General features: G+C 50.8%; 1 protein-coding gene across 6 annotated transcripts in view; it reads right to left on the bottom strand.

The window, feature by feature from the left end:
• The window catches only part of ANKRD17 (ankyrin repeat domain 17), a 488,939-nt gene that overhangs the window by 315,382 nt on the left and 160,341 nt on the right, over window positions 1–13,216 (bottom strand). For all 6 annotated transcript variants that reach the window (XM_029598806.1, XM_029598799.1, XM_029598782.1 and 3 more), the window contains exon 3: window positions 12,877–13,033. In XM_029598806.1, the coding sequence (XP_029454666.1) occupies window positions 12,877–13,033 (157 nt within the window). The remainder of the gene's footprint in view (window positions 1–12,876; window positions 13,034–13,216) is intronic.

Here is a 13,216-nt window from a genome sequence, read left to right on the forward strand (position 1 = left end):
GGTAGTCCTCACACATGGGTGAATAACTAGCTGCAGGCTATTTCTGAATAAAGCGGACCAACAGACATCAAATAGGTGCCAACGGGCACAACTACCTAGGTGCTATTGGTAAAGGAGGAAAATAACCTAAACCCAAAAACCAGGGCCCTAGATGGACGAGTTTATTTAGATCCGAAAAAGGTTACAGAGGACCGACTGGCCAAAGCTACTATCCTGGCAGCCATCTCTGTCCAAGCAATAGTGAGCTGCGGACATATGGAGAGAGTTCCACATTACAGTTCTGCAGATCTCCACCACGGAACTTCACATAAGTAAGTCACCGCAGATGCCATGGCCCGGAAGGAGTGAACCTTAACATGGCTCTCAAGCTCGAATCCTGCTTGTGCATAGTAGAAAGAGATGCAGTCCATTAGCCAGGTAGACGTGGTGTGTTTGGCCACAGCAACTCCCATTCTGTTCTTATTAAACGAGATGAGTTGTGTGGACTGCCTATGGCCTGCTGTCCTCTCAAGGTATAATGCTAAGGCCCTCTTACAATCCAAGGTATGCAAAGCCAGTTCGCTTGGGTGTGAATGTAGGGAGAATGATAGATTGGTTTAAATCGAAGTCCGAAACCACCTTAGGCAAGAACTTAGGGTGAGTACGGAGAACCACCCTATCGTGGAAGAACTTCGTATATGGTGGGTACATCACCAATGCTTGAAGTTCGCTGACCCAACATGCTGACGTGACCGAAACAAAGAATATGACCTTCCAGGTCAGATATTTCAGGTCACACAAGCGCATAGATTCAAAGGGATCCTTCATGAGGCAAGCCAAGACCACATTAAGGTACCAGGATACAGGAAGAAGATGAAGAGGAGGCTTCAACTGAAGCAGACTACGCATGAAATGCCCAACAAAGGATTGCCCTGAGACAGGCATACCATTCACCCTGTGATAAGCCCCAATGACACTGAGATGCACTCTGACAAAGTTGGGCTTTAAACCAGCTTCCAAAAGGTACAACAGATAGTCCAAGAGCTTTGGGGCGGAACAGGTAAATGGATCCAACCCATGCTGCTCACCTCAGACAGCAAACCTCCTCCACTTCAGGCTGTACGACCTTCTAGTCGAAAGCCTCCTGGAGGCAACCAGAACCCGGGATACATAGTCAGATAATGCCAGGGGCTGCAAGACTAGCCTTTCAACATCCAGACCATCAGACAATGCCCTGAGATTGGGATGGCGCATCCTGCCATGATCTTGTATGACTAGAGTCGGGGAGGTGCCCAGACTGATCAGGTTCCAGACAGAGAGGTGCTGCAGCCAAGAGGGAGCTATGAGGATCATGGGCCCCCTTGTCCCGCTGGAGCTTCAGGAGCATCCTCATCATCACCACCGGGAATGGAGGATATGCATACAGAAGTCCCTTGCCCCAGTGGCGAGCAAAGGCACCCGAGGATGGTTTGCCATCCTTCCCACAGAGGAAGCAGAAGGACTCCACCTTGTTGTTGCAGGGGGAGGCAAATAGATCCACATCCAGGATTCCCCAAAGACGGAAGATCATGTTCGCTACCGCTGGGTCCAGGGTCCACTCATTGGGCCGAAAAGCACGGCTGAAGCAGTCTGCCACTACATTCTTCGTCCTCGCGTGGTAGACAGCTCAAAATAATATATTCTGAGAGCGGGCCCAGGACCAAATATGAACCGCCTCCTGGCACAGGAGGAACAATCCTGTGCCTGTTTGTTGATGTACCACATCGCTACCTGACTGTCGGTCTGGATGAGGACAGATATGTTCACCAAGTGGCCCGGAACACCCACAGGCTGTAACGGATCGCTCAGAGCTCCAGGAAGTGGATTGGGCACTGAGCTTACTGAGCCAACTACAGGCACTGGGTGCAAAGCCCTTCCACGTGGGCACCCCATCCCAGTGTGGATACATTTTTGGTGAGGACAACCTGGAAAGAGGGGAATTGAAAAAGAACTCACTGTTTCAGATTGGCTAGGTCCTCCCACCAGGACAAGGAAATCTGGAGTGGTGGAGTGACACAGATACGTATGCTGAAGTCCTAGGAGGCTTGCTGCCACAGGGACCCTAGGGTCCACTGCACCCTGCACATGCGTAGGTGGGCAAAGGGTGTGACATGAACCGTGGCTGCCATGCGACCCAAAAGGCAGTGTTCCGCCGGCACCAGCACACTAAGGTCGTCAAGACCGCCAGAGTGCTTGGTCGTGATGTAGATAGGCCTTGCCCTCCACCATGTCCAGGCAGGTGCCAATAAAACCCAGCACAGTGAGTCAGATAGGGCTTCGTGCGGTTTATGACAAAACTGAGAGACTCCAATACCTGAAAGGTTAAGCATAGCGACCATAGCATCCCCCTCTTAGGAACTGTTCTTGATTAACCAGTCATCTAAGCAAGGGAACACCTGCGCCCCTAGACGGCGCAGGTATGCTGCCACCGGTGCTAGGCACTTGATGAAGATGCTAGGTGCCGAAGCGAGGCCAAATGGCAAGACCCTGAATTAAAAATGTCTGGTGCCCATGAGCTACTTCTGGTGACTGCGGCAGATCTTGATGTGCGTGTACGCATCCTTGAGATCAAGGGAGCAAAGCCAATCTCCCCTCTGCAAGAGAGGGATCAGAGTCCCGAGGGAGACCATCCTGAACTTCTCTCATTTGAGAAAATGATTCAGAGCCCGTAGGTCTAGGATGGGACGGAGTCCCCTGGTCCTCTTGGGGATCAGGAAATACCGGGAGTAAAACCCCATTCCCTGCTGCTGCAGAGGAACTGGCTCGACTTACCTGCCCTGAATGAAGGCTGAGAGCTCAGACAACAGTATTTCCTGATGAGGAGACTGACCCCAAAAAGGGCATGGGGGGGGGGGGTGGCATCCTCAGGCGCACTCTAAAAGTTTAGATGATACCCTTGGCGCACGATGGAAAGGACCCACCGATCCGATGTGGTCGCTAACCAATGATCCAGAAGAGGCGCAGGCGGATTCGGCACAGAGGACATGGTGACTGGACTTATGCTCCCTCTCCGCCAGTCAAAATCCCATAGCAGGGCTCGGCTGAGGTCTTGGCAACTGCAATGGAGGTGCCCCTAGAGGACCCTGCGGGAAACCAGAGGATATTTTCTCTGATGGTAAAAAGACCTACGTGCCCCTTGCTTCACCAACCTTCTGGCCAAGGGGGAGTCAGAGGTGCTAGCTGAAAAAAGCTGGAGGGTCTCATGATGATCTTTCAGCTGAGCCACAGAATCCCAGACCTTATCCCCAAAAAGGTAATCCCCTGTACAAGGGAGTTTGCAAGTTTCTCCTGGACCTCTGAGCCAGGCCATCCTGCGGGCTCTGATGCCTGCTGCAGCCACGCAAGCTGATGTCTCAAAAATGTCATACATGGAACACACCTCGTGTTTACTGCACTCGAAGCCCTTCTGGACGAGCACTAGGAACACATCCTGCTGTTGAGGGAGAAGTTCCAGCGATATAGCCCCAAGGGAGAGGCAAAGATGGCCACCGGGGAACTGAGGAACCCCAAGGTACCTGTTGCGTAGGGAAGATGCTCAGCAATACATCGAGGTGCTCCAGCAGCAGTGCTAAGATCGAGGGACTGGGCTCCGGCATCAGTGGAAGCACCGACAGGGCCTGTGGTTTGATATCCCTGAGGACTCGGAGCACTGCCAATTGAACCCTACGATCCAGCTCCTCCTCGAAGGCTGCCGTGGACAGGGCAAGTGGAGGAGGAGCAGGCACCACTGGATCTCCCTCAAAAAATGGGGAGATTGGTGCCTGGCACAGACATGGGCATCAGTGGGAAGCGCCTCGGCCTCCTTGGTCCGACCAAGGGTGAAGCTTGGTCTCTGCAGGGCTGCTTTGGGGGCAACATGACCGATGCCGGCACCTTCTCGGAACCGGAGCCATGCGTCGATGGTGACCGGTGACTGCTTCCTCAATCTCCCCAGTGCTCGGCCTGGTCTTTCCCCGGTGCCGAGGAGGGTGAAGAATCAGACATCTTGGAGTAGTAGGACACCGACAGTGGTTGATCTCCGGCGCCCCTCTCCAGAGAAGGAGCCTGAGTGGGAGTGGACACTGATAGTTCAGTGTCCATGGGCTCCCCCTGACCCCACGGCATCGACACACCTAACACTGGCGTGGAGGGCCCTGACTTCTTGGGACCAAAAAGCTTTTCTATTTTATCTAAACGCACCCGATGACCTTTGGGAAATATCTGGCTGCAAAGTCCGCAATCCCCAGGCAAAGAATACAGACTTCATGCAGATCAAAGACGGTCCACGGGCACTGGGGGCATCAACAGAAATCAGAGGCCATGCCTCAAGCCGACAAGCGGAAGGTGCCAGGCGGACACAGATGCCAAAAAACCCCAGAACTGTCTGCAAAGAAGGTAAGAACTTACCACACCACTGACTGGGGGGAACCAAGAAGGGGGACCCCATGCAAAGGCAGCGAAAAAAAAAATCGCAAGAAAAAGCAAAGAAATCTGAAAACAGAGCAGAGCTCTATGACCGCGAGAGGCAACTGCACCATGGAAAGAAAGACTGAAGGGGGACCCCGCGTGGCCTTGCAGACAGTGGCATGCTGGGCATGCTCAGTGTGCCAATCAAAGTTCTAGAAACTTTGACAGAAGTCTTCCATGCCGGGCTACATCTGATGTCACCCATTTGAGGACTACCATTCCCTGCTTGTCCTAGGAGAAAGGTTTTCTGTTCAATGGTAATAGCGGGAAGGATTATGCTGAGGTGTTCTAAACTGAAATTTAAAAGACAGCAAAGCATTTTGTTACAAATTCTTTCCAAATGTTGAGATTTACTTTTCCTTGTTGGATTACATTTGATAAATTACTACTACTATTAGAATATAGCACCGATGTTAAGACGGACCATTATCAATGGGTATACTAGCATCCAATATACTAACTTTCAGGCTGCTGCAATAAGGTGCACTCAGCTGAGTGCACTGTTTAACCTGTAGTTGGATGTGTGTTTTGGACGCACGTCCACAATCACTTATTCTATAAGGGGATGCGCATTTCAACCCCCCACGAAACTAATAGTCCTCACACATGGGTGACATCATCAGATGCAGCCTGGCACAGAAAACTTGTCAAAGTTTCTAGAAACTTTGACCAACACACTGAGCATGCCCAGCATGCATCCACACAGGGTCCCTCTTCAGTCTTATAATATAGAATTTGTGAAAAAATAAACAAAGAAAAACCAACTCCACAGGGTGGCAGATGGGTTTCATGAAGACTAACATCCTGCTGTCCTAGGAGAATGCCTGTTACAGGTAAGTAACTCTGCTTTCTCCTAGGACAAGCAGGATGGTAGTCTCACACATGGGTGAAGACATAGCTACGGGCTGCTCCCGAACAACAAACAAGATCGACAGGCATCCAACTAGGTGATAACAGGTACAACAACCTCGGTGCTATCTGTCACAGAGGGAGGCAGCTGAAAAAGATTACTGAGGGCCGACTGACCAAAACTAGTGTCACTTCGACCATCTTTGTCCGGACAGTAATGAGAGGCAAAGGTGTGGAGGGAACTCCAAGGCACCACTCTGCAGATCTCATGTATGGGTACCGCATGCAAGTGAGCCACCGAAGCTGACATGGATCATGCAGAATGAGCCCTGACATGGCCCTCAATTTGCAGCCCCACTTGCGCGTAGCAGAATGAAATGCAGTCTGCCAGCCAGTTTGACAAGGTCTGCTTGGCCACTGCGACTCTCAATCTGTTCTTATCAAAGGAGACAAAAAGTTGTGTGGACTGGCAGTGGGCTGCCATCTGATCCAGGTAAAAGGCTAGGGCCCTCTTACAATCTAGGGTGTGCAGAACTCATTCACCTTGGTGAGAGTGCGGCCTTGGAAAAAAGATGGAGAGGACAATAAACTGACTGAGATGGAACTCTGTGACCACTTTCAGTAGGAACTTAGGAAGCATGCGCAAAACCACTTATTCATGAAAACATTTTGTATAAGGTGGGTATCACACTAAAGCCTGAAGTTTGCTGACTGCCACTAGGAAGATGACCTTCCAAGATAGGTACTTCAGTTTGCAAGATCTCAGGAGCTCAAACAGTACCCTTCATGAGATGGGTCAAGACCACATTGAGGTCCCAGGATACTGCTGGGGGTCAGATCAGAGGCTTGAGCTGAAGTAAGTCCCGCATGAAATGCCCCATGAGAGGATAGGTTGAGATGGACAAGACAGCCACTCCCCCAGTGCTATGTTCTGATGGCACTAAGGTGAACTCTCATGGAGGTGGCCTTCAAGCCAGCCTCAGACAGGTGAAACAGGTAGTCCAGAAGTCTCGGGGTGGAACAGGAGAACAGATCCAAACAGTTTCCCTCGCACCAGATCGAGAACCTCTTCCACTTGAGATTGTAAGACTGCCTGGTCGAAAGCTTCCTGGATTCCACCAGCACCCAAGACACGCTCTCCGAGAGGCCCAGGGCCTGCAGGGTCATCCGGTCAACATCCACACACCCATGAGGGACTAGGCCTGGAGCAGCCTGCTCTGATCCTGCGTGATCAGGTCCAGAGTGGTCTACAGATGGATTGGAAACCGTGGTGATAGATCCTGCAGAAGCAGGAGCCAGATCTGTCATGGCCAATAAGGCACAATCAGGATCATGGTCCCTCAGTCCTGTTAAAGTTTCGAGACAGTCCAACACTAGTGGAAGCAGAGGATATGTATATAGGAGGCCGGTGCCCCAGTGATGAGTGAAAGCATCCAAAACTGGCCAGCTGGCCTGACTGGGGAGTAGAACCAATCCACTTTCCTGTTGCACAGAAAAGCAAAACTGAACTATATCTGGGATCCACCAAAGGCGAAAGATCTGATCCGCCACCTCCTGTTTCAGGAACAATTCGTGGGGATGAAAGGCCCGACAAAGCATCCATCACATTTTTGGCCCGTGGCTGGTATATGGCTCGCAGGAAAATACCCTATGAGAGAGCCCAGGACCAGATCTGTACTGCCTCTTGGCAGAGGAGGAAAGAACCCCGTTTACCCCTGCTTGTTCAGATACCACATGGCCACTTAGTTGTCGGTTTGCACCAGAACTACCTTGTTTGCCAAGTGATCCCGAAATGCCCATAGGGGGTACCAGATTGCCCTGAGCTCCAAGAATTTGATTTCAAGACACTGCTCCAGCAAGGACCATTGACCCTGGGTGCTGAGGCCCGCAACCCATGTGGGACACATCCGTAGTGAGAGCACCCCGAGACAGAGAAAACTAGAAAGATATTCCCACCTCTAGGTTGGACAGGGTCTCCCACCACAAGAGGGATTGCGAAGTGGTCGGGTGACTGATGCTAGCTCGAAGGTCTTGGGTGGCCTGACACCACTGAGAGCACAATGTCCACTGCACTCAGCACATGTGTAGTCGAGCAAAAGGCGTGACATGCACAGTCGCCACCATGTGCCCCAAGACACAGGATCTGGTGCACAGAGGCCTGGTGGCTGCGAGAGATCAATCCTGCTAGGGACACCTGGGTCAGCTCTCGGTCCTGTGGCAAAAAAACCTTCCCCTGGACCGTGTCAAGCCTGGCCCCAATGAAGTGCAGCTATAGCAATGGAACCAGCTGGGATTTCAGGTAATTAGGAATCCCAGGGCCTCTAGGATCCAGATGCTGGAGTGGAGAAAATGTAATGCTCCCTGCCTGGTGTTGCTCTTGATGAGCCAATCGTCCAGGTAGGGAAAGACATGCATCCGGTGCCTCCTGAGATAAGCTCCCATTACTGCCAGGCATTTCATGAAGATGTGGGGTGCGGATGCGAGGCCGAAAGGCAGCACCCAATACTAATAGTGCTCCTCCCTCACCAGAAAACGAAGGTATTTTTTGATGGCAGGGAGAGATCGCAATATGAACGTAATCGTCTGAGATCGAGGGAGCAAAGCCAGTCCCCAGTCCTGAGGAGAGGAATTAGGACACCCAACAAGACCATTTTGAATTTTTCTTTTATGAGAAATCTGTTCAACACCCTTAGATCTAAAATGGGGTGAAGCCCTCCATTTTTCTTGGGAATCAGGAAATACCTGGAGTAAAACCAGTCGCCCAGCGATTTGGAGAGCTCTAGTCGAAGTACTGGAAGTTCAATCTGTACCCCCGCCGAACGATGGATAGGACCCATTGGTCTGAGGTGACTGACAGCCACCGGTCAGCAAAGATTTATAGATGGCCCCTACTGGAGGGTTGTTCCTTGGGAGGTATGGATTGCTGGCTTAAACTCCCTTGCCGCCAGTCAAAACCCCGTGGCAGGGTTCTATTGCGGGGCCAGATGCAATCGAGGGGCGGGTGGCTGCCTTACTCTTGACCTAGCTGGTGCCCACTGGGGTCTCACCCTAGCAGTTGGCAGATAATACTTCCGCAGCCTGTAAAAAGGGTGTCTTGAGATTTGCTGAGATGGCTTTTCGCCATCTCGGCAAAGGTCAGAGGTGCTGGCCGATAGCTGCTGGAGGGTTTCATGGTTATCCTTCAGCTGTGCTACCGCTTCTTTGATCTTATCTCTGAAGAGATTCTCCCCAGTACAGGACAGGTCTGCAAGGCGGTCTTGTACTTCAGGCTGGAGGTCCGAGGCCCGAAGCTAGACCATGCGTCGAGCTCCAATGCCTGCCGCTGTTTCAAACACATCATAAGCCGAGCAGACCTCGTGTTTGTCACACTCCAGGCCTTGTTGGATCACCTTCAGGAAATCCTCCTGAAATTGCTGTGGAAGGCACTCCACCAGATCCTGAACTTGTTTCCAGAGGTTTCTGGAATATTGGCTCATATAGAGCTGATAACATAATCCGGCCTGCCAACATGGACCCTTGGAAGACTCTCTTTCCCAGAGCATCCAGGGCCCTAATGCTCATGACCTGGAGGAGCCAAAGCATGAGTCCGCAATCTCTTTGCTTTCTTTAAGGTGGATTCCACTACTTCCGACTGGTGTGGAAGCTGGCGGTGTTCAAATCCTGTGGTGGGTTGTACCAAATAAGACAGTAGTCTTCTGGTTTACTAGTGGGATGAAAATGGGGGTGCTTCCATAGCTGGATGCCCAAATCTTTAAAGATGTTGTGCACTGGTACTGCAAACACCTCTTTTGGAACGTCCACAAATTGCAGGAGTTCAAGCATCTTGTGCCTGGAATCCTGCTCAGTCAGGAGCTGAAAAGGCACCGATTCTGCCATGGCCTTCACGAACCCGGCAAAAGTTAAGTCTTCCAGCGGGTACTTACGCCTCTCCTCAGGAGGAGGCAAGTCTTTTGAGTCCTCCATCAAGGATGGGGATGCCTCACCCTCCCAAGGATCATATGGGGTCATCCTCCTCACTCTGTGTGCTCGGGCACACCCGAGGTGGAGCCCCCAACGAGCTTTTATGCTGAGACCGCACCGGCAGCACCGGCAGCACCAAAGGCACCACTGGAACCGGAGGGTGCCCTGGCACCAAAGATCCTGTGGGCACCAGGAGCACAGAGGGAATCGGCAGCTTCCACATCATCGATCCCGAACGATCAGGGAGGGCTAACACCGGTCAGAGTGTCTTGCGTGGAAGTGGTACCATTGACCGATGGCCTATCCTCGTAGGAGGATAGCCACCGGTGGGAACCAAATCAATGTTCCCTGCGTCAACGAGGGGGCCCGCGGCATCGGGGCAGGCTGCATCAGCAATACACTGAGCAGAAGGTCCAGTCCAACAAAGGCGCAAGCACTGATGGAGTGGGCTTCGGTGGTGGTCCCGGGGGAATCAGTGGCTCAGTCCCTGCAGGGCCCGGCCAACTGCCAGCCGCACACATCTCTCCAACTCCTCCTCGAGTGCTGATGAGGACAGGACAGCTTGATGAGGCGGCAGCGAAATTCAAATTCTCCCCGGAACCGCGGGTGGGATCCATGCCTTCCATCAGCATCAGTGGAGATCTCTGTGGTCCTTCGGGTTGAACAAAGGCGAGGTTTCCTCGGCCCAGGACCGCTTCGGGGGCAGAATGGATGGTGCCAGTGCCCTCCTGTGGGCAGACATATGTGACGAGGATAGATGGCGGTCTTTTCTTGATTTCCCCCAATGCTTGGCCCAGTCTTTACCAGGAGCCGAGGAAGATGGCGGGGATCAAGACCTGGAATGAGAAGAAACAGACATCGGACAGACCCACTCACCCAGTTCCAGTCTGGTAACCGGTAGCAGAGGAGACACCAAAGGAGTCTGGGATCGCTCAGACCTCCCAACTCTTTGGTGTTGATGCACCCAATGCCAAAGTCGAGGGTTCCGACATTTTGGCACCAAACAACTTTTCCATTTTATCAAGGCACGCATGACTGCCCTCGGGGGTCATCTGTGAACAAAAATCACAGCCCCGGACATAATGAGACACCCTCAGGCACAAAACACAGACCTCAAGGGGGCCTTGTAATGGACATGGTCCGGGGGGGGCATTGGGAGCAACGGCAGAAGCCGGATGACACCATGGGAAAAAGAGCGCAGCGCATGGTCAATGCCTGGTGGACACTGGGAGGCAGCACAGTCAGTATTCAACCGCGAAAAGCGAAGAGACTTACCACAGCGCCCAAAAACAACCCTGAAGCGCAGAGGGACTTGACAGGACTCCATGCCAGGCTCCATGTGATGATGTCACCCATGTGAGGACTACTATTCTGTTTGTCCTAGGAGAAAACTGTGCACCTGACACACACATTTTTACCCTCAGAAATTAACACCTGCCCAGAGTTGCCGTTAGTTTCTGAGCAGCCCAAAAAGTAAACAGAATAGCAGAAAATATTGCTTTTCTGTACTTCCTCTGACATAATATCTTGGCGATATTAAGTCGGAGGAACAAAAAGGAAGACATCCTTTAAAAAAAGAAAAATTGTGCCAGTAGTCAGGTTAGGAAAAGGGACACTGAATTAACAAGCGTACATTTTCCTAACCCATGGCTATGCATAGGTTAGGAAAACGAACCCTCATAGAATTGAGCGTCTTGTTTTTCCTAACCAGCTGACAGCCAACCTCTCCTGGGCGCCCGCTGCTTAGGAGACACTAGGGGTGAACAATTTCCCCAGTGCCTCTTTTTTACCACTGCACCCGATTTAAATATTAAATTGGGCGCCCTGGAGATCATGAGCACCTGTTTTCCCCATGTTGATATTGCATCGGCCTCATTGGTCTGAAGATCAGTAGACTGGATGCTAGTAAACCCACTGATAATGGTCTGACCATCCAATTCCTGTACTTCACCAACACAGCTACTACTCCTGCTGCTGCCTCTCCAGTCAGCTCGTCTATCATCTCCCTTACCCACAACCCCAGTAAGCTGAAAAGTAACTATGTTAAACTACTTCAAGGAGTGGCAGTGTTAATCTTCCGCTCCTTCCCTACTCCCACTTTGTCTCATGATACCTGGTTTGTGAGGGTAGGGTGAACACTGTCCTCAACCCTGGTCATGCCTTAATTATATAACAGACTCTTTATAACAAACAGTGGGTATTATGTCTACTGCTCAGGAATATCTTTCACGGTGTTCGTGGTCTTGCTTCAATTCTGCTTTAGCACATCCTCTCACTATTGAATCTATTGACTCAACATTATCGGGCCGATACAGTACAGTAAGGGGTAATAGCACGTCCAAAACGGCGTCCAACCGCCCCAAACCTAATAGCGCCCGCAACATGCAAATGCATGTTGATGGCCCTATTAGGTATTCCCGCGTGATTCAGAAAGCAAAATGTGCAGCCAAGCCGGACATTTTGCTTTCAGAAACTAGCGCCTACCCAAAGGTAGGCGCTAGTTTCTGCCGGCACCAGGAAAGTGCACAGAAAAGCAGTAAAAACTGCTTTTCTGTGCACCCTCCGACTTAATATCATGGTGATATTAAGTCGGAGGTCCCGAAAGTTTAAAAAAGTAAAAAATTTAAAAAAAAAAATTTTTTAATGGGCCTGCGGCTGTCGGGTCGAAAACCGGACGCTCAATTTTGCCGGCTCGAGAACCAACGCAGACAAAATTGAGCGTCGGCTGTCAAACCCGCTGACAGCCGCCGCTCCGGTCCAAAAGGAGGCTCTAGGGATGCGCTAGTGTCCCTAGCGCCTCTTTTTACCGCCGGGCCTAATTTAAATAAATTAAGATACTGAATCGCGCACAGGAGAGTGGCCTGTGCGTGTGCCGGGAGAGCGAGCGTTCGCCCGCTCTCCCGCGTTTTTACTATATCAGCCCGATTATTGGGAAGAAATAAGCACGGAACTGAGTGTCACTTACTATTGTACATTTGGAGCTAATGGCCTGGTGAAGGAAGTTCATGAAAAAAATGTTTTTGCCTTATTTTTAAAAGATTGATCCAGTAGCAAATACATATTTTTTAGGAAACTAGGAAAAGCCTATAGCTTCCCTCAGTTTCTCCCCCTCTCTGTCAACTCCATTATCATGCATTTGTATTTTGTAATAGTACCCAGCTGGCAGCTGGACACCAAAGAGCAGCAGCTGTGAGGCGACAGAGGCAACAGCCTTGCAGCCTGGAAAATTGGAAAATAAATCGGCATGCATCTATTTTGTCTTTTTTCAGTTGTGGGGGGGGGGAAGGCAGGGGGCGTAATGACAAGATTCTTTTTAATAAAATCTCATCTGGAGGCCTGAAGCTGCCCATGTGTTACAGGGAATCTGAGGGCAAGACCTGTTAACAACGGGAAGCCACCATTTCTCATGCAAAGAATCCAAAGCACTGCAGCCACCCCAAAAACAACTGCTCTGATAGGAAAGCCATTCCCTCCCCCCTCCCCCCCCCCCAATCTTACTGCATCAGTTTTACCAATTCAGTGTCTCAGCAAGGAAAGCCAAGCAGCCTGCAGAGCACCAACATGTCCAAGCCTCTCCAAAAGCCAACAAATGGGGTTACTCACTTGTCAGTCTGCCCTGCACTTGCTGTGCTCTCCGCTCTCATTCGGGTAAGTGCAGCAGCAGCTTCATCCAAAGCGCAGCTGACTGACGATGTCAATCTTCGGAGCACCTCAGGATCCGCGAATGCTTTACCATCAGCAGTGGATAATTTACCAATTCCTTTCAGCCAAAGTTGCCGGAACCAAAATTTACATTTAAAAAAAAAAAATAAATAAAAATATTCATGAGTTTCATGTACCTGTTCCTATAATTCATCCAAAAGGCAAGACTGTACAATAAGGAATCCCAAATTCCCAATGGATTTCTATATATTTAGGGGTGCTTATTAAAGGCAGCAATGGC

This window comes from Rhinatrema bivittatum, chromosome 1, assembly GCF_901001135.1.
Source record: "Rhinatrema bivittatum chromosome 1, aRhiBiv1.1, whole genome shotgun sequence".
In the NCBI taxonomy this organism is placed as follows: Eukaryota; Metazoa; Chordata; class Amphibia; order Gymnophiona; family Rhinatrematidae; genus Rhinatrema; species Rhinatrema bivittatum.